The following is a 20,625-nucleotide window of genomic DNA, read 5'->3' as shown; positions in this document are numbered from 1 at the left end:
AAAATACAGAGGGTTGTGAATCACTGGGCTGGGACAGACAGGAAACCTGGCCCCTTCCCTTCCAGCAAGATGACACTGGAACCCAGTCAAGTGGTGGGGAGACCATCTTCTTGAGCCCCTCCCATCCCAAGGATTCTATTCAAGACCCCATGTGGTCAGTTATGAATGACCACAATCAGAAAGACATCCAAAACCAAAGATGTAGCCATGGGACTTCCCTGGTGGTCCGGTAGTTAAGCATCCATCTTGCAATGCAAGTGACACAGGTTCAATCCCTGGTCTGGGAAGATCCCCCAAGCCCCAGGGCAACTAAGCGCTCTAGCTGCAACTCCTGAAGTCCTCTCGCCTAGAGCGAGAGAAACCACCGCAACAAGAAGCCTGCACGCCGCAAGGAAGAGTAGCCTCCACTCGCCACAACCAGAGAGAGTCCGTGCACAGCAATGAAGACCCAGCACAGTCAAAAAGAAACAGAACAAAACATGTGCCATGATTTACTGTTTTCTGCCTGTTTATCTGGAGAGGGCAATGGCACCCCACTCCAGTACTCTTGCCTGGAAAATCCCATGGACAGAGGAGCCTGGTAGGCTGCAGTCCATGGGGTCATGAAGAGTCAGACACGACTGAGCGACTTCACTCTCACTTTTCACTTTCATGCATTGGAGGAGGAAATGGCAACCCACTCCAGTGTTCTTGCCTGGAGAATCCCAGGGACGGGGGAGCCTGGTGGGCTGCCGTCTATGGGGTCGCACAGGGCTGGACACGACTGATGCGACTTAGCAGCAGCAGTAGCAGCAGCCTGTTTGTCACCAGCTAAGGGATTAGGAGAAGGGCCCCCTCCAGACAGGTCACCCAAATGCTCCCCCTTTGGGCACCTGCAGCCTAGATCACTCACAGCTTCATGTGCAGACAGATCTTTATGCAAAGAACAGGCTCTACTCTGTCCTTGGGCACAGCACCACAGCAGCTGGATTTTAGCCCCAGCTGTCTGGCTGATTACAGCTGCCCTGAACCCAGCTGGGCTAGACTAAGCGATGGCCCAGGAGCCCCACACCAGGTCTTCAGGGGTCTTTGAGGGACACTTTTCAATACAGGCTTTACATCATGGCCTCTGTCTTCAGAACCAAATCCCCAAGTGATGTGGGATTAGGAGTCCAGTTCTGGTTGAGTAAAGGTAAGGCCTGCAGTCCCCAGGACACACAAGCATTAAGAGAACACTTCTCCAGTCTCCCAAAGTCGCACAGAGCCCTCCCCAAATGTGAAGACTGAGAGTGAACACACACACACGTGATTCAGTGGCAGGGACTTCCAGACACACTGCACTGTGGCAGCAGGCATGTGGAGGGGTGGGGTGGAGGTGGGGATGGGGAGACTGACAGGCCACATCCCTGAGCCCAGAGATGTGCTGGTGACAGGTTTTGCTGTGACAGCTAAAAGGGCCAGGAACATTAATGTCTCTTTCTGGTGATGCTAAAACAGTAAGCTCCTGGGGAGGCAGGAGTCATTTGAGACTCTCAATAACGCAAGTACAGATGCTATCTTGGTCTCTAGGTGACAAAAATCTCGGAATCTTAGGCAATAAACTGCCGTCGATTGATATCCTTTTTCCTCCTAAAGGACGGTATATTTTGTCTCGTGTCACTTCTGTGAAAGAGAATGAATTCTGCTTTCTCAGTGAAAGATGGAGACATCAGAGGCTGCTTTGGATATAGGCTGGTTTTGCTGGCTCTGAGACCAGCGTCCCTGACTGTGCTCTGGAGGGGGACTAGTGGGGGGCAGCCCTGACCTCACTGCCATTTCACTGGGGTGGACTGTGACCTAGGCTTAAGCCAATCAGAATATTCCACATCCCCACCCACAGTAATTGGTTCATGGTCAATGTGGGCCAACAACAATGATGGCCAGCCCGGTTGTAGTAGATGACAGAAAAAAGAAGCTCCTTGTTTCCTGCCTGGGTGGGTGGGGGGGCGGGGCGGGGTTGGTTTCGGAGGAGGGGAGGAATGTGCTCCTGGAGGGAATGGCAGTCATATCCTGGCACCACAACAAAACAAAAGAAGGCAAAGTCCAAAACAGGGATTCTCTAGCGACATCACTTGAGCCACGAAAGGTCACATATTATATGATTCCATTTATATGGAATATCCAGGATAGGTAAATCCACAGAGAAAGAAAGTTAGTGATTGCCAGGGGCAGGGGAGGAGGAAATGGTGAGGACTGCTCCTCCGGGATGGGTTCCTCTGGGGAGGATGGTTGCACAACATGTGGACATAGGAAGTGCCACTGAATCGTGTACTGTAAAATGGTGACGTTCACATTACATGAGTTTTACCTCAATTTTTTAACAAAGTGACTTCCCAAGTCCCACGGCTCGTCATGGTTTAGTGAGACTTTGAAACCAGGTCTGCCGGTCCACCAGGCCCCTGATCTGATCCACCACTCTGCTGAGCAGGAAGGGAGGTGGGCAGGGGGGCTCTCTGAGGGTCCATGGGTGAGTCTGACACGCGGAAGGCATGCGGCAAACATTTGTGGATCAAATGGACCGGGAACACTTGCTTCCCAAAGCTTTCCATAACCATCCATCACAAACTTCAAAAACTCCCTGGTGACCAGCATGAGAATATTCGCCTCAGTGTGTTTCAGGTAAATTATGAATTCCTCCATCTTAGGGAGAAGGAGTTCTAGAAAAAAACTGATCAGGATGCATTCAGCCTACAGTACCAACAGCCCCAGCAGGAAAGAGCAGAGAACAGAGAGCAGAGAACTATTTGCCGCCGGTAAAGGGGCGGCAGAGAGGAAGGTCCCCACCCCCCAGAGCTGACGTCACACCCGGCCCGCAGCCCCGCCCCTCTCACTGACCAATGGCAGCTGTGAAGTACATGGCGATCTCATCCGGAGTCAGAGCCCGTTCCCAGATGATGAACTCGTCAAAAGCTCTGTTCTCGTAGCTCTTGGCCTGGTCCTGCTTAGACTCCAGCACAAGGTTGTCATTGGACTCCCCGTAGGCGGGAGACGCTTTTCCACTTGGGTCTGAGGTCCTCAGGGTCCCATTGACGTAGACTTTCAGGCCCTCCTCGGACTTCCATGTAAACAGGACGTGAGTCCAGTAGTGGCCTGGGAAAGAGCAGACACACCCTTCTGAAGACGTGAGTTCTAGCTCCACACCTAATTTTACACACATTTCTCTCCCTTATAATAGTAGGTCATTGGTTGAGTCCTAAGTCATAATATGGGCTTCCCCCTGTGGCCCAGATGGTAAAGAATCTGCCTGCAATTCAGGAGACCTGGGTTCGATCCCTGGGTTGGGAATATCCTCTGGAGAAGGGAATGGCAACCCACTCCAGTATTCTTGACAGGAGAATTCCATGGACAGAGAAGCCTGTTGGCCTACAGTCCATGGGGTCACAAAGAGTCGGACACCACAGAGCAACTAAAACACACACATATGTCATAATACACATCTGACTTCCCTCAGTCTTAGGAACTCAGAAAAAAAGTTACCCTCACTCCCGAAAGCCCAGAAGCCTGTTCAAAGATATCCTCTGTCATTTTAAGTTAAATGAAATAATAACTAATGGTCCAGTGTGTACATGTCAAAAAAATAATTAAAAACAGTAAACTTTTAAAAAGAGCTTATTAAAAAAAATAACTTGTTCAAAAATACTTTTTAATTCATCCTAGGCCACCCCCAGGCAGGTCAGTGAGACCTACCTGAAAGCCTGATTCAGCCCTCAGGCCACCAGTACCCACCTCCGCCCTGACCTTGAGTGTGTGATGGCAGCGTAGGGGAGGACAGACCACTCCTGGCTCCGCCAGAGCCTCCATCAGGAGCCTTGGTGGTGACTCACGGCTCTGGCATGAGAACCACATTCACCCACAAGGAGAAATTTCACCAGACTTTGACAGCAGCTGGCCCCAGAGAGTCTCACTTCATTGTGTAGTGGGTGTTCAGATGCACCCAGTGACCTGCTGCTGAAAGCAGTTATCCAAGGCTTCTCGCTCAGAATTGGGCAACTTTCTAACCTTCAGTCTCCAGAGAGCATGGATCCCAGACAGGTCCAAAGTATCACTGTCAGGACTTCCCTGGTGGTCCAGTGGTTAAAGAACCCGCCTGCCAATGCAGAGGACATGGGTTCCATCTCTGGTCTGGGAAAATACTACATGGCATGGGGCAGCTGAGCCCATGCTCCACAACTATTAAGCCTGCATTCTAGAGCTCTTGGGTCAAAACTACTGAACCCACATGCTGCAACTATTGAAGTCCACGAGCCCTAGAGTCCGTGCTCTGCAACAAGAGAAGCCACCGCAATGAGAAGCTCACACACTGTAACTAGAGAGTAGCCCCTGTTGCAGTGAAAAGGAAAAAAGAGGAATGAGTTTTTGTCTTTCTCTTTCTTGAGAACAAAGAAGATAAAGAGAGCAGTGAGCAGGCCTGAATATTCCTAGTTTTTTTACTTCAGTTGCTCTTAACTCTGCATGTCTGTATCAAAGTTCGCTTTTCTGCCTCCTAACTCTGCAGAAGCTACAATTCACATTTTTTCCTTTGACTCTATGCTAAATACATCCCTTATCTGGTGTTTATCCTTACAACACCCTTCCCCTTGTAGTTACATATCATAAAGAAGGCCACAGAGCCACCCAACTGCCAGACTCAATGACTGGGTTACTGAAGCCAGTTTATGACTGTCTTGGAAACAATGCAAGAGGAAGAAGTCAAGATCCTATCACCTTTGTTCCTCATTACTGACTCCTGACTGTGAGCCCTTGCCTTATATAACCCCTAGACTTTTCATGGAGTGGGGGGCCACAATTCTTGAGGTATAAGCCTACTGTGTTACCCTCTCTGCTGGCTGAGAATTAAAGCCACCTTTCTATTTCTTTGAAACTCTACTTTCATATTGTTTTTGCATTCAACTTTGATGGGTAGAGAAGTCCAAGCTTTTGGCCAGCAACATCCCTGCTCACCGCAACTAGAGAAAGGCCCACACGCAGCAACAAAGACGCAGCACAGACAAAAGTAAATAGATACATAAAATCTTTTTAAATAATAAAAATAAAAATGTTTCTCTTCATTTCATAATTTTTTAGAAAAGTATTGTCCTTGGATGTGAAAATACCTTCAAGGAACAAATGAGAGCACAATGTCAGACAGAAATATTTACAATTCTCCCCATTTCTCTGGGTAGATGAACAATCAGGGTTCAACAGATTTGACCTTAAAACATACTCAAGAAACCTACAAGGTACCTGATACTGTGTCAGCCCCAAAGGGGCAGGGAGATCAGCCTGTTACCTAAGAGACTGACAGCAGTTAGAACGTGATAAGAGCTATGAACAAGGTACAGGGCCTGCAAGTCTAAGGAGAGGGGAGACAGAGACGATTTCTGGCCCTGAGGATTGAGGAGGGCAGACATGCAAAGTTCTCGCCAAGTCTGTGCATGCTGAATTCACCACTTTTCCAGAGGTACAAGCCTGACCCCAGCTTATAGTACCCGCAGAATCAGGCAAATGCATTCGGTATTCCCCGGGCACCGCTCTCTTCTAGGTTCCTTGCGTGTGAACTCACTTCACTCTCAGTTGCCCTTTGACCTAATACTGTCACTGTGCTGACGATACAGATGAGGATGCTGAGACACAGGGTGGGTGAGTAAGGCACTTGGGTCCACACAGCTGGCAGAGAGCGAGACCTGACCCAGGCTGCTTGGCTCCATGTTTAAAAAAAAAAAAAAAATCGAGACACACAGCCTTCCTTGAAGTGGTCCAGAAAATGAATTTTCCTTAACTAGGTCAAGAATGTCACTTCCTCCTAGAGGAGACCATTCTAGACTCTCAGTTTGCCTTCCACCTGCGAGATTCCCTTCTTAGTCTCCAGTCTGGACTGGATGCCCCTTCCATGCTACTTTAAGATGCTCTGAGTCCCTGGTCACCTCTCCCCATCTTAGTTCACAGACCTCCAGCCTCCCCCAGCTGCCTGCCCCACACCTCTGCCCTCCTGGCCAGTCAGCTAGGATCACACTGTGCCCGGAGAAAACAGGAATCTGTGGAACAGAACCATGTGGCCTCCCAACACCCACCTAGGGTCTCAGGCACATCTGCATACACACAGCTCCCCGCCCCACAACCCTTCCCTGGTCCTGGAGCATTCTTCCTGCATCCCAGGGCCCCTCCCTGCCTGGTGCCCTAGCCTCTCCTCCAGCATCCTTTCTTTCCCTCAATCAGCAGCCCCACTTTTCCAAAGGCTTTTTCACATCAAAGTCGAAACATTTGCAGGTTTGCACCACTAAAAAGAAGGAGGAGAGCCAGAGAAGGAGGAAAGGAAAGGAGCAGGAGAGGAGGAGGAGAAGGCAAATGGAAGATGCAGGAGAGAGAGGGGGAAGCCAGGAAAAGGAGAAACAATAAGCACTGGGCCGAGAGCTATACTCCAGCCTGTGAGCGAAGTATCGCTATTATCTTCACTGCGCGGAAACTGAGGCTCCAGTGTGCTAAGTAACATGAGGCAGTAACACTGTCTGCAGTCAGAGGGAATCCAAGCGCCTGGCTGCAGAATCCTGGCCCTTAACTAACCAGGCAGACATCTAAGCAAAGGATGCTATCTCATCCTTTCCAGTAAGTCTTCCCAAGCAGCCCCTTGGTCTAGGAAGGGGCTTGCGTGCCCCGAGGACAGCGGGCTCCAGAGCTCGACATCCTTTGGGTTCATCCGCTTCCTATCAGGAGGTGGAGGTGGTGGGGGATCGGGCCTCCTCCCGCCTTCCCTCCGCCCCCACCTCCCAGAGCATCTCTCAGGTCAGTGGTGCCCTTACCTGGGGGGCTGAAGCTGGCCTCCCACGTCACGGATTTGTTATGCGTGTATAGCTCCACGGAGCCCTTGCCGCCGCTGGAGCAGACTTTGAACCCGTTGGAAATGACCTGTCCTCCGTAGGCAGAAGGGATTGATGTGGACTGTTCTCCTTGTGTCTTCCAGAAAAAAGAGAAGGAGACCCCTGAGGACAGGAAAGACGTGCGGTTATTATTAATGAAAAGTGAATGGGACTTAACCTCACAGAGGCAGGTCGGTCTCCCTGCTTTTTGATTTTCATTCAAAAGGTAATTTTTTTCTCATTCTAGAGACAATGTATGTTCAATGTGGAAAATACAGACAATAATAACAGGTAATATTTATTAAGAGCTCACTGGGTACCAGACACTTTTCTAAGGGTTTTAAACAAATGCTCTCTGCTTAAATATGGAGACAGAAATGGCAACTCACTCCAGTATTCTTGCCTGGAAAATCCCATGGATGGAGGAGCCTGGTGGGCTACAGCCCACGGGTTTGCAAAGAGTCAGACACGACTAAACACTGAGCATATACCTCTTAAAAATTTACTATTACAAAATGAGGTTATCACCCCCATTGTGCAGATGAAAAAACTGAGGCTGGTTTGCCCAAAGGTCCCTAAACTAGAGACTGACTCTGATTAGATTAAAAAAATCTGATGCACAGACATCATCTATTAAGGTAGGTCCTTCCAAAACCTCTTCCATAAACATTTTACAAAGAAAGGAACCAATCATACATATTGGTTTATAAGCCACATTGTTTAAACTTGTGGTATCATAGACTCCTTCCAATGTTCATAAATATGCCTTGACGTCATCTTTGTTTTTAACTGCACAACATGACATTATAACCAGTTACTGTAGGGAATTCCCTGGAGACCTAGTGCTTAGGACTCTCTGCTCTCACTGCGGAGGGCACAGGTTCAATCCCTGACTGGGGAACTAAGAGCCTGCAAATTGCTTGGTGCACCAATAAGTAAAGCAACAAATAAGTAAGCAAGAACTGTAAATTCTTTGTATATTTATTTTATTTTTAGTTGCACTGGGTCTTCACTGCTGTGCGAGGGCTTCTCTAATTGGGGCAAGTGGGGGGTACTCTTCGTTGTGGTGTGCAGGCTTCTCATTTCAGTGGCTTCTCTTATTGCAGCCACCAGCTCTAAGCTCACAGGCTCCAGTAGTTGCAGCTCACAGGCTTAGTTGCCCCTCGGCATGTGGAATCTTCCCAGACCAGGGATTGAACCCATGTCCCCTGCATTGACAGGAGGCGTCTCATCCACTGTACCACCAGGGAAGTCCCGTAGATTTTTTTTAAACAGCAACCTCCCCGTGACTAAGTCTTAAAGTTTTCTCCAACTTTTAATTTCCCAAACCAAACTGGAAACTAAACCTCTCCGCACATCTCAGATTATATGCCTTTACAATAGATTCCCAGTAGAGCATTTTTAGTCAAAGAGGAAGCCCACTTTGAAAGGTTATGAAACTTATAATTGTTCATTTCCAACAAAGCAGGGCCCACGGAGGCCCCGGCATCCAAGACAGCCAAGTCCAGCTCTTAATGGTGAAGACCTGACCCAGGATCGCCTTGCAGACAAGGGAGGATCGAGGAGAAGGGGAGGGGGGCAGGCTCCCTAGGGAGACCCGACACAGGCCAGACCAGCTAGAGGCTCCTGTCATTGCCCTTTGGAGCCCGATCACCCCCACTGTGCTTCCCCAACTCCAGTAACATTTACCCTTTCTTTGCACGTGAGTAAACTGTGTGAGTGTGAGAGAGAGAGAATGCATGCAACCTGCCGGGCACAGCTTGTAATAGCTGGAAATAAATTAGGCAGCCTCACCCCCCTCAACCTAGTCCAGGCTTCAGAGATGCTGAGAGAGGAGGTACTCAGGGTTGATCAAAACAGGCCCAAGATTGGAACTCCCTGGTGGTTCAGTGGTTAAGACTCCGCCTACCGATGCAGGGGACACAGGTTCAATCCCTGGTCCAGGAAGACACCACATACCACGGAGCAACTAAGCTCACATGGCAAGTGCTAAAGCCCATGCACCCTATAGCCTGAGCTCCGCAACAAGAGAAGCCACTTCAACGAGAAGCCCGCGCATCGCAACTAGAGAGTTGCCCCCACTTTGCCACAACTAAAGAAAGCCCACATGCGGCAACGAAGACCCAGTACAGCCAAAAATAAATAAACAAATATGTTTTAAAAGCTAATAAAGTAATATGTACAGCATAATACCATGTGTCTCTAAAAAATTCATAAAACATTATCGTATTTTTTTTTTTAAAAAAGATGAAACTTGAAATAATGGATGAGGCTCAGAGAGACTGCAGAGCAGAGATTCAAGTCGCCAGGAGTACGTTCTCAGTGCTACTGAGGAAAGAAAAAAGTCCTCAAAATTGCCCTGGGACATGGGTCACTGCAATTAAATGACAGGACTTTGGTAGGTTGTCCAGAGAGCAGCTGGGCTGTCCCAGACACTGCTCCTCTTTGCCTTTGCAGAGGCACCAGGTGGAGGGGAGTCCCGGGCCCGAGGTCCCCCAGGTCTTCCGTCTGCTGTCCACTGCAGGGGCACAGAGTCCGGAAACAAAACTCCAAGCCTCCTTGCTTTGCCTCTCCACTCAGAAACAACCAATTTCACAGGGACACGAACACAGCACATTGTGAAACTTCTATTATGAAACGATGTCCCAGTGGGATTCACAAAAGTCCATTTTTTCCCAAACACTTTGCTGCATTGAAAAATTCCTTTCGCTCAATCCTGTTTTGGCGGAATGTCTTTCTGTCCAGGAAGAAAAATTAAACATAAAACATTCAATTTGGCCTTAGGTAAGGGAAGATCGAAGCAGATGATGGTTCCTATAAGCCAAGCTTTTCATTTTGGTTCATTCGGCCGAAAAAATAATCATTTCTCTCTGAGGAACAGCTTGTATTTAAATATCAATTTACGTCTTCATTGAGTCTTCAAAGATTCACAATGAGTCCTCTAATATTAGTACTTTCAGGAACTTTGCTTCTTGCACTTGGAATTGTCAATACAAAGAAGAAAAAGTCTAAAGGAAAAAGAAGTGCAGTATTGACAAATTGATTCAACACTTTTCTTCTTCTTATGAGCATTAAATCCTCATCCATCCCAAAAGTTAAGAGAGGAAAGTTCTTTCTTGATAAGACAAAAAAAAAAAAAAAAAATTCCAGCTGTCCCAAGAAAAGATGGATACATTTGAGTGCATAAATATTATAAAATTCTGCAAGCCAAAAAACTTAAAGCCATGACAAAGTCAAAAGAAAAATGACAACCCAGGAAAAAAATATTTGTAAAACATTTAACAGGCAAGAAATAAATGTCCTTACTATATAAAGAACTCTTTAAAAAGAAAAGTAAGTTCTACAGTTTAAGAACTTACTTTGTGCAAGATCAAACGTCCCAAGAATTTTACATGAGTTAACTCTTTTAATCCTCCCAACAACCCTGCGAAGTAGGGGTTAATATGGTCCCCATTTTACAAGTGAGAAAACTGAAGCCCAGAGAGGTAAAGTAACTTGTCTAAGGCCACACAGCCAATGATGGAGTCAGCATTGGAACCAGGCAGTCTGGCTCTGAAATCTGCACCTGTCATCTCTCTATCCTCTCTTGGAGATGATGTTCTTTGGGAGAGGGCTCACTCACTGAATTAGACAACAAAGATTCTCAGGAATTCCATGGAGGAGAAAAATGCCTACAGATGTGGAAGTTTTGCTGTGCATTATCACCTCTGTGTCTGTGGTGAGTGGGGCAGAAGCAGCAGGTAGGAATGGGTAGGGAATCTCTCCAGGTAGAGGACCAGACCCACAGACTCGGCACCATGTCTTGCTCACGTAACATGTTCGCAACTCAAGGTGGACCAGAGCGGTGGCCAGCGGGGAGGGCAAGGAGACCCGCAGGTGATGTAGCAGCCTGGACATCCATCCTTTCTCACCCAGCACAGCATTCTTGGGGAGAATCACTCCCCACCCCTCCAACCTCTGTGTCCTCTAGGTCAAGTGGGACTGATTACACAGCCCCAGGTTCACGCAGGCTGGAGCAGTCAGAATCACAGTGACTGGTTCAGGGATGGCCATGCATCAGCTAATAAAAGGGACTCCTGGAGGCTCTGAGCCAACATTGCTATCACACCTGGAAAGCCCTCCTGAGAACAGAGCCAAAGTGATGGAGACACGAGCTTCCAGTGACGTCATCTAAGCACCTTGACCCAGGGAGATTCACCCTGAATCTCCCAAAGAAGCCACACCATCTCCCAGCCCATCTGCTTTCATGCCGTGTGATGTTCCCATTATCCAGCAAGACTTAGGCCAGCGCCTCCACCTGCCCTCTGGCTAATCTGACCAAGAGGAGATGACAGAAGTGGCCCTGGCCAGGTTCCAGGGACAGCCATTAATTGTCTGGAAGCTTCAGCTTTTGGCTTCTTGGAGCACAGAACAATTCCAGGCTCCATTGGTAGAGAAAGGAACCACAGAGAGGAGCCGGAGGTGCCAGAGATATGAGTGAAGAAATTGGTCTTGAGAAACCAGCTCAGGGGCACCTTCTGAGGACCCAGCCCTGGCTACCACAGCTATAGCCATGAGAGATCCCTGCCAAGCCCCAGAACTGTGAGAGGTGATGCTAAATTGTGTTTCACTTGTTAAGTTTGGGAGTGCTTGTCATGCAGCAGTCGATAACCAGAACACAGTCTTACTTGGAGCCTCTCAATAAATCTCCCAAGCCTAGCTGTGTTGAATTCCCACTGCTTACAAACTTTCAGTTGACTATGACTGTCCACAGAGGATGAGTCCCCTTCCTGTCCCTGAAGTCCACCAAAGGCCACCAAAAGCCACCAAAAGGATGTATACACATGGCTTCCTCCGTCCTTCCTTGACCACCACTTCAGGTGACAGGTTCAGGGGGAGGGTGCTGGGGAAGCTGCTGCAGGGTGAGCAGAGGGAGCAAAGTGAGTGTTAGTCACTCAGCCATGTCCAGCTCTTTGTAACCCCATGGGCTGTAGCCCACCAGGCTCCTCTGTCCATGGGGATTCTCCAGGCAGGAATAGCCATGCTCTTCTCCAGGGGATCTTCCTGACCCAGGGATTGAACCTGGGTCTCCCACATTACAGGCAGATTCTTTATCATCTGAGCCACCAGGGAAGAGGGAGCAAGGAGATGCTCTTTTCTTTTCTGTTTCCAAGAGGACTTGGTTCAAAACAGAGCGTGTGAGATACACATCCACCTACAATGTGATGGCATGAAATGAGCTCATCCACACCTGTCAGCTATGACAGCCGCCTGAAAGCAGGTTTCCATGAGAACCACCCAGAGCCAGCAGAGCAGGCTCAAGAACGTTCTGGAGTGGGGAGTTGCAGGCATCAAAACCAAGGCCATCCCAACAGGCACAAGAAAAGATGCTCAACCTTGCTGATTATCAGAGAAATGCAAATCAAAACTACAATGAGGCACCATCTCACACCAATCAGAATGGCCACCACTAAAAAGTCTACAAATAACAAATGCTGGAGAGGGTGTGAAAAAAGGGAACCCTCCTCCACTGTTGGTGGGAATATAAACTGGTACAGCTACTATGGAGAACAGTATGGAGGTTCCTCAAAAAACTAAAAATCGAGTTGCCATGGGATCCAACAATTCTACTCCTGGGTCTATATCTGGACAAGTCTATAATTGAAAAGGATACATGTAACCCCAGGTTCATTGCAGCACTAGTCCCAATAGACAGGACATAGAAACGACCTAAAAGTCCATCAACAGATGAATGGGTAAAGAAGATAGCTCCTCCCCCATCTTTAAACCGTCTCCACATCTCTGACTCTACCCCTCTGCCCTCTGTCTTTATAAGGACTCCTGTGATGTCTCTGGCCCCACACAGACAATCAGGACAGTCCCCATCTCAAGTTCCTCAACTTAACCACTCAACTTCATCAAAATGGGTAAAGAGTACATGGGATCACTGTGCATTATTTTTTACAACTGCCTGTTCATCTACAATTATCTCAAAATAAAAAGGATCTCATAAAAGAAAATAAAAGAGATTTTGCTCAGTCGGGAAGGCCTTTAATCTGATCTGGCTGGTTCAACGTCCAATTTTATTACAGCGTATCTCAGGCATGGGAGTTGGATGTTCTCCCAGTTTTTGGTCAAGAGAGTCTCCAGAACTGGGGCCTTGGTTTCTTTATTTGTAGAAAGAATAGAAGACATCAAGGGAATCTACCAACTGTAAGATTCTAAGTGGGTTTTCCGTGTTGTGTGGCCACTGCAGGAGGAGCGGAATGTACAGGGTTCTGATAACAGAGCATCCCTATGGAGTGGCCGCCTACTGAGTGCTTCTAAAAGAGCACAGGCTGGGAGACAGTGATGGGGAGGTTTGGGTTTTCTGGCTAAGCCGGGAGAAGACCCAGACACCTTGTGGCAATCAACTAGCAAGCTTCTGCCATCGAATCAGATTCCTAACTGATTTTTCTTAAGACCCTAAAGTGTAATCTGTACCTCCCCAGCAGAGTACAGGTCAATACAATGATTTCTTCCTACTCTTCTTCTTTCTAAGAGTTGATAGTTTCAGTCACTCTGGTCTTGGACAGATTCTCCAAGAGAATTTTAGCATATCAGCATGCCTTTATATGGGCTTCCCGAGTGGCTCAGACAGTAAAGAATCTGCCTGCAATGCAGAAGGCCTGAGTTTGATCCCTGGAGAAGGACATGGCAGTCCACTCCAGTATTCTTCCCTGGAGAATTCCATGGGCAGAAGAGCCTGGTGGGCTACAGTCCATGGGGTCGCAAAGAATCAGACACGATTGAGCAGCTAACGCTTTCACTTTCATGCCTTTATACAACAGGAATCACAGTATGAGACGCTAATCCCTTCTCAGTCATCTTTCAGTTCTGATTGTGATGAGAAGAAAGTCCGTTTATATGTAAGTAACAATTGCTAATCCTTGTTTTAACAAAGAAATGCCACATCTTGAATTCAGAGCCTCTGGTGGGCAATGGTACCCACATGGAATTCAACAATGCAGGAATCTTCTACTTAAGAAAATGATGATTGGGTTTCAGTTCTTGGGGATGATAAGTTTCCTTTTCAATTGAATCTAGTGAGTGAGTGAAAGTCGCTCAGTCGTGTCCGACTCTTTGCGACCCCATGGACTATACAGTCCATGGAATTCTCCATGAACCCACGCTGGAGTACTAGAGTGGGTAGCTGTTCCTTTGTCCAGGGGATCTCCAGGGGATCTTCCAACCCAGGGATCGAACCCAGGTCTCCCACATGGCAGGCAGATTCTTTACCAGATGAGCCACCAAGGAAGCCCAAGTTTTATAGTTCAGGTGCTACGTGTATGTGGTTAAAAAAAAAAAAAAAGAACCAAAAACATCATAAAAGCAATTTAAAAGTGAGAAAAATTTAATAATCTTAAAAACTGTCTTAAAAACATCCTAGCTTGACTAGAAATTTAGATAATTGCATCATTCAACCTCAACCAATTAAAGTAAATAACCCACCCTTGGACTTCCTTGGCATAAATACATCCTGCCTTGCTGCCTTCATAGTCTATATTATATAAGCTGAATTAAGGGGATGACGTGCCATTTTTATTTTATTTTATTTTATTTTTTTTGTCCACTTTAGGACCATAAGGATAGAATTATGTCTGGCTATGTAAATTTCCTCAGTAAAACTTTCAAGTGATCTATTCTTACCTGTTCTCAAGAGTGCAGAGACCCAGGTGCTAAAAAACACAGAGAATGGCTCCTAAGACTTTCTTATTCATCCTAAAAATCACAGAACAATTGAGGAGCAAAGTGTGAGGCTATATATACATGGTTCAGTTCAGTTCAGTACATGGTTAAGTAAATGCAAGAGACCTTACTCTTAAAGCAGAAATGTTACAAGGTATCAAGTCTATGACCCAAAATTCATTGTCTTTCCTAACTTAATTCTCACTTGACATAGAGAAGTGGTAAAGATGCTGAAGCTTCTACACTATATCCTTAGATATTTTTTTTTCCCCTCAGCTCCATGATTACAAGGAAGTAATAACCAAAATAGGGTGGGAGAAATGATATAACGAAGAACAAAATTTGGAGAGAAAAAAAGCTAAATGTCATAGTGGTGGAGAACCTGGTTAACAGAAGAGACACTAGGTGAAAGATGAGGAATTGCATTTTCAGTCATAGTTGAGTTTGCAATGGTAGGAGAAGTGATCAATGAAATGCAGAGAAAAAGATGATCGAGACCCAGAGGGATAGTGTTTCTCTGACTTTAATACACACGACGGAGGCCATAAACTCCAAAGCCTGTCTTTCCAGGGGCACTGACTCCATAAGAGAGCCGGCATGTTTTCTGTAGGCAGCTCAGGCCGTATTTTTCAACTTGCAGACACACTCTTTGTCAGATCAAGCCCTGCATATGAAATGCTACTCATGCGTATGCTTCCTGCCTCCCCAGAAGGCTCTCTCATTTCTTCTAGAAATATCTGGTGCTGTAGGACTCTCTTTCACTCTCACCATTTCTCTCCTCAATATTATTTTAAGAAAGCCACAGGTGAGTGGACACTTCCCTTCAGTCTCATCAAGCAGGGCGCTGAGTCCAAAGTGAAAGTGAAAGTCGCTCAGTCCTGTCTGACTCTTTGCGATCCCATGGACTATACAGTCCATGGAATTCTCCAGGCCAGAATACTGGAGTGGGTAGCCATTCCCTTCTCTAGGAGATCTTCCCAACCCAGGGATTGAACCCAGGTCTCGCGCATCAGAGGTGGATTCTTTACCAGCTGAGCCACCAGGGAAACCCAAGAATACTGGAGTCGGTAGCCTATCCCTTCTCCAGGGGATCTCTTCCTGACCCAGGAATCATGAACCGGGGTCTCCTGCATTGCAGGCAGATTCTTTACCAGCTGAGCTACCAGGAAAGCTGCGAGAGTCCAAGGGACTCAAGAAACCTGGAAACCATTGGACAGTCACCTTAGCTCTAACCAACTGATGGCAGGTGGGCAGGTAACACTGTAGGATTTTCTGGTTTTTTTAAGAGAAGGCAGAAGTAGAGATTTTTTAATGAAATTTTATCTTTCAGGGGAGTTGAGCATTAATTTAAAAAAACATTTAAAGCACCATGAGAGAGGCTTTGTTTCTGCAGTTAGGCAGTCTTTTTGAACCCACCCATTCTGCCGAAAGCTTCCCAGGTGGTGCTAGTGGTAAAGAACTTGCCTGCCAATGTAGGAGATGTGAAGAGATGTGGGTTCAATCCCTGGGTTGGAAAGATTCCCTGAAGGAGGGCATGACAACCCACTCCAGTATTCTTGCCTGGAGAATCCCACGGACAGAAGAACCTAGCAGGCTATAGTTCACAGAGTTGCAAAGAGTTGGACATGACTGAAACAACTTAGTATGCACACACATTCTGCCAAAAAACAATTTAGAAAACTTGTTAAAATAGAAGATTTGTGAGAACCGATGTAATGCCAGCAAACAAAACACATTTGTGGACTAGAGTCAGCCTTGAGTAGTTCTGAGATTTAGTCCATGAAAATCACCCAGAGGGCCTGGGTTAAAATTCAGATCTCCAGGCCCTGTCCGCAGAGATTTGGATTCAGTGGGTCCTGGACTGGAGACGGAGAAGTTCCATTTTTAACAGTCTCTGCAATGGACTCGTCTGCTGATGGTCTGGAAACAATACTTCAAGAAACTCGGCACTACCCTGTGGCTCTAGGCTATCTTGTGCCTTCTCTGGACCTCAGTCTGCCCATCTGTGAAATGGATGTGGTGAATGAATACTTCTCTCTGAAGCTCCATCAGGCTTTCAAACATCCCTAAAACCCCCAATCATCTAAGGAAGACAGAAGTTGAATCTGTGCTGAACTGTCAGGCCCTTCTGGAAATTTTTTTCCTGAAACACCATTCAGAATATTTTACCATTTTGTTGATGGCATTGAAGTTAGTGACTTAATGCAAAGTTGAAGTTAGTAACCTAATGCAAAGGGTCTAAGAAGTCCTGTCGATGCTGAGAAGAGAATGTAGATGCTGAGATATTCCAGCTGCTGCTATGGAGCTGTAGCAGGTTTCTTGATGTTTATAAGCAGAGGAAGCTCTAATGCACAAGAGGGAAAAAAGAAGGGTACATTTCCAGAGGGAGGAAAAATTAACAAGTAAAACAGGAAGAAGTTCTTTCTGGCAGGCATCCAAGGTGATTGGGAGTTGAAGTGGAATTAGAGGTAATTACTCAAAATGGAATTTAGTACAATATCAGAAAGAAGTATCTAAAAGTCAGAGGGGTGCAAAAACGGGACTGGCCCATTCAGGATGGAGTAGGACTCATCACAAGTGATACGCAAATGACAGTCCATCAACTATGTGCTGGGGAAGCATTCAAAGGCATTTAAGCATCAGAAAGACAGACTCGATGTATCTGTTCAATTGATAGGGATCAAGCATCTATCGTGCTGATATTCATCCCTGAAAACACAACAGTGACCAAGACAGACAGAGTCCCTGCCCTTGCAGAGCTAAATGTCCAAGAAGGAGGACACATAATGAGCAGGTCATCACCAAAGATGCAAGGGACAGAGGGGGACATTCAGGGACCTGTGAGAGCAAAGAGGAATGCAACTGGTGTGGGACTCATCTCTGTAAGAGCCACACTGGAGCTGAGCCCTCAAGGTCTATAGGGAGGACTTCCCTTGTGGTCCAGTGGTTAAGAATCCACTTTCCAACTGGTTAAGAATTTACCTTCCAATGCAAGGGATGTGCGTTCAATCCCTGGTCAGGGAACTAAGATCCCACATGCTGAGGGGTAACTAAGCCTGCACAAAGCAACTGAAGAAAGCCCACGTGCCTCAACAAAGACCCAGCAAAGCCAATAAAACAATAAAATTAAAATAAGGTTTACAGGGGAGTGAAACAAGGTGCTGGAACAGTCCAGGAGGACTCCCTCCTCATGTGGATTTCTGCCTTGTGTGCCTGCTGGCCGTGGGAGTTGGAGGAGAGTTGCCTCAGTACTGAAGGAACACAGACTGTGCTTCCTCTGGTTAATGTTCAAATAGACTTTCTCTCTCAAAGGATCCTCCGTAGCCTCTCTCCCATTTGCACCCAACGCCCATGAGGAAATTTCCCAGGAGGCACAATTTGCCAAAAGGCAGGTCACACAGTCAGCTCAGAGAAACAAGAGAAACTGGCCAAGTGGGTGGAGAAAAGCCCTAAGACAAGCAGGTCATGGGTTCGAAATCTCAGAGTGAGCAGCTGGCAGAGAAGGAAGATCCCACGTTCTAGCTGAGAACTCGGAGAGGGAACAGCTAAATTGCTCAGATGTTTTATCCTTTTTTGAAAAGTTCAAACCTCAACCCTGTCTTCTATAACTGTCTTAAAAAATAAAATAAAATCAGCCAAAAATATGAACAGAGACCACAAGAGAATTGGGAAATCACAAATATGAAAACAATTGACCTGCTTGACTGGGTGTGGGAAGTGTTTCTCTCTTTAAGTGTTGAGGGAATTCCCTGGTGGTCCAGTGGTTAGGACTCTGTGTGTTCATTGCCAGGGCCTGGGTTCAATCTCTGGTCAGGAAACCAAGGTCCCACACGTCACACAGCACAGCCAAACTTACATACATACATATATATATATATAATCCCAGCTCTGCAACTACCAAGTAACCCCTGCTCTCTGCAACTAGAGAAAGACTTCAAGCAACAACAAAGACCCAGCAAAGAAAAAAAAAATTGTTTAATTACTAAAAGTCCGCTTGAAACCATCTCACCTACTTCAAAAGCCATGTGGAGTTTGATTTGAAAAATGTTAGATGGACTTTTCCTGTTCAAATCCTGTTCTCCTTAAACATAGAAGTGCAAACTCATTGAGGCCCCAGGGAAACCACCCCCCAGAACAAAGGATATGGTCAATAAAATGGAGAAATGCTTACAGTGATCTTTAGGATGACACCCATGTTCAGTGGTCCTGTCTGAAGTCCAAACTGAGGGAGGTATATGGAGCAAGAAATACCCAACTTCCCTCAGCATCTGCCACAGTAAGACGCCTGCTAGCATGGTCTCAGGGGGCCAAAGTTGACTTGAGGTTTCCTGGCTTCACCGCATATCTGGCCATACTCTAGAAAAGTGGCCACCCCAAAAAAAATACCTTCAAAGGCTTCGGTTAACCAGGACACATAAGAAGGTATCAACAGGGTGGAAACATGAAGCCAAAGTTTACAGCTCTCTATACCACGTGAGCTCTTGTCTGTCTCATTTTTTTGGAGGATGAAATTAGTTAGTACATGTAATGGGATTAGAACACTCAGTTTAGTTCAGTTCAGTCGCTCAGTCGTGTCCAACTCTTTGTGATTCCATGGACTGCAGCATGCCAGGCTTCCCTGTCTATCACCAACTCCCGGAGCTTGCTCAAACTCATGTCTGTCGAGTCGGTGATGCCATCCAACCACCTCATCCTCTGTTGTCCCCTTCTTCTCCTGCCTTCAATCTTTCCCAGCATCAGGGTCTTTTCCAGTGGGTCAGCTCTTCGCATCAGGTGGCCAAAGTACTGGAGTTTCAGCTTCAGCATCAGCCCTTCCAGTGAATATTCAGGACCGATTTCCTTTAGGATGGAGTGGTTTGATCTCCTTGCAGTCCAAGAACAATGGCACCAACTAAACGATGCATAATTGTGGGTGATTATGACAATTGGTCCAACCATGTCGGCCCCTGTCATAGGGTCACATCCGAGCAGACAGACAGAGTGAAGACCAAGATCCTGGGGACAGGAGGCACCTTGGGAGGCATCCATACAGGATAGGACCCCAAGGGCTTCTCGGTGTTGGACCAGCCACTTGCCAGTCTTCAGAACAACCCCATGAGCAGGGAACTAAAATCTGGCTTTAATTGACCCATGTTACAGGTAAGGAATTTGGACTCAGAAGTTAAGTGGTTGCCCAAGGTCACCACAGAAAGGATTAGAATACCACTGAAACCCAGGCTGCCTGGCCCTGGAGCCCAAACCATTAACATGCTCTATGTCCAGCAGGTCCAATGATCAAAGGAAGTCAGTGATGAGCTGAAGGGCAATGTCCAACACAAGAGAGGGCCCCTCCATTCAGCCCCACAAGATCGGGATAAGGGAGGGAGATTTCTCAAGAGAAACTGGGAATTTGTATTTTTATGTGAAATTGTCCTATTTTTCAACGTTGGCAACTAATCAAAAAATTTTAACTCCATGCCTGCAAAACCAGGCCCAACCACAGGGCAGGGTGAGTGAGCTCAGAGGCCTCTAGTTTATGACCTCAGAATTCAGGTAAAGTTTTCCAATAGTTCTGATTTCCAGTAGCTGGTCACTATCAGAGTCACCACTGGTCCCATCATCGTCATCACTCAAAGGCTGGTTATCTGTGACAGTGCCCAGCTACTGAAATTCGTGGGGCCTTCCCCTCCCACCTGAGTCAATTCCAGTTGGGAGCTGGGGCTGTAGAGACACCTTTCTTCCAAAGAGAGGCTGTTCCCTCTCAGACCCAGAGACAAACTGGACAGAAACACACCCCCACCCTGCTCCTCCTCCCCCGCCCTCCTGACCAAGACAGGGGAAGGGTGAGGCAGGCACCCGCTGCCCTCTTGTTTCTCTTCATCCTTGTAGCTGAGGCGGGGCTGTTTTAAATTTAGAGAAATAAACAACTCTGCTGTGTTTATAGGGCTGTTTGAATTCAGGAACAGCTTGAACTGTGGATTTGTAAACCTGGCTGTGGTTTTAGACCTCAAATCCCTTTCTCAAAACTCTGGGTTCTGCAAAGTCCAAAATGTATCCTCCCACACGTTATCACCTTGTTAAGCTCTGT

The 20,625-nt window shown here is 46.8% G+C and overlaps 1 protein-coding gene across 2 annotated transcripts in view; it reads right to left on the bottom strand.

Moving 5' to 3' along the window:
* The window catches only part of ADGRD1 (adhesion G protein-coupled receptor D1), a 174,306-nt gene that overhangs the window by 138,991 nt on the left and 14,690 nt on the right, over window positions 1–20,625 (bottom strand). For both annotated transcript variants that reach the window (XM_043902127.1, XM_043902126.1), the window contains 2 exons: window positions 6,795–6,974; window positions 2,854–3,108 (listed from right to left, as the gene is read on the bottom strand). In XM_043902127.1, coding sequence (XP_043758062.1) covers window positions 2,854–3,108; window positions 6,795–6,974 — 435 coding nt within the window. The remainder of the gene's footprint in view (window positions 1–2,853; window positions 3,109–6,794; window positions 6,975–20,625) is intronic.

The sequence above is a fragment of the Cervus elaphus genome, chromosome 5 (assembly GCF_910594005.1).
Source record: "Cervus elaphus chromosome 5, mCerEla1.1, whole genome shotgun sequence".
Taxonomy (NCBI): Eukaryota; Metazoa; Chordata; class Mammalia; order Artiodactyla; family Cervidae; genus Cervus; species Cervus elaphus.
Note: the sequence above shows the minus strand (reverse complement) of the source record. Positions and strands in the feature narration are given on the sequence as shown.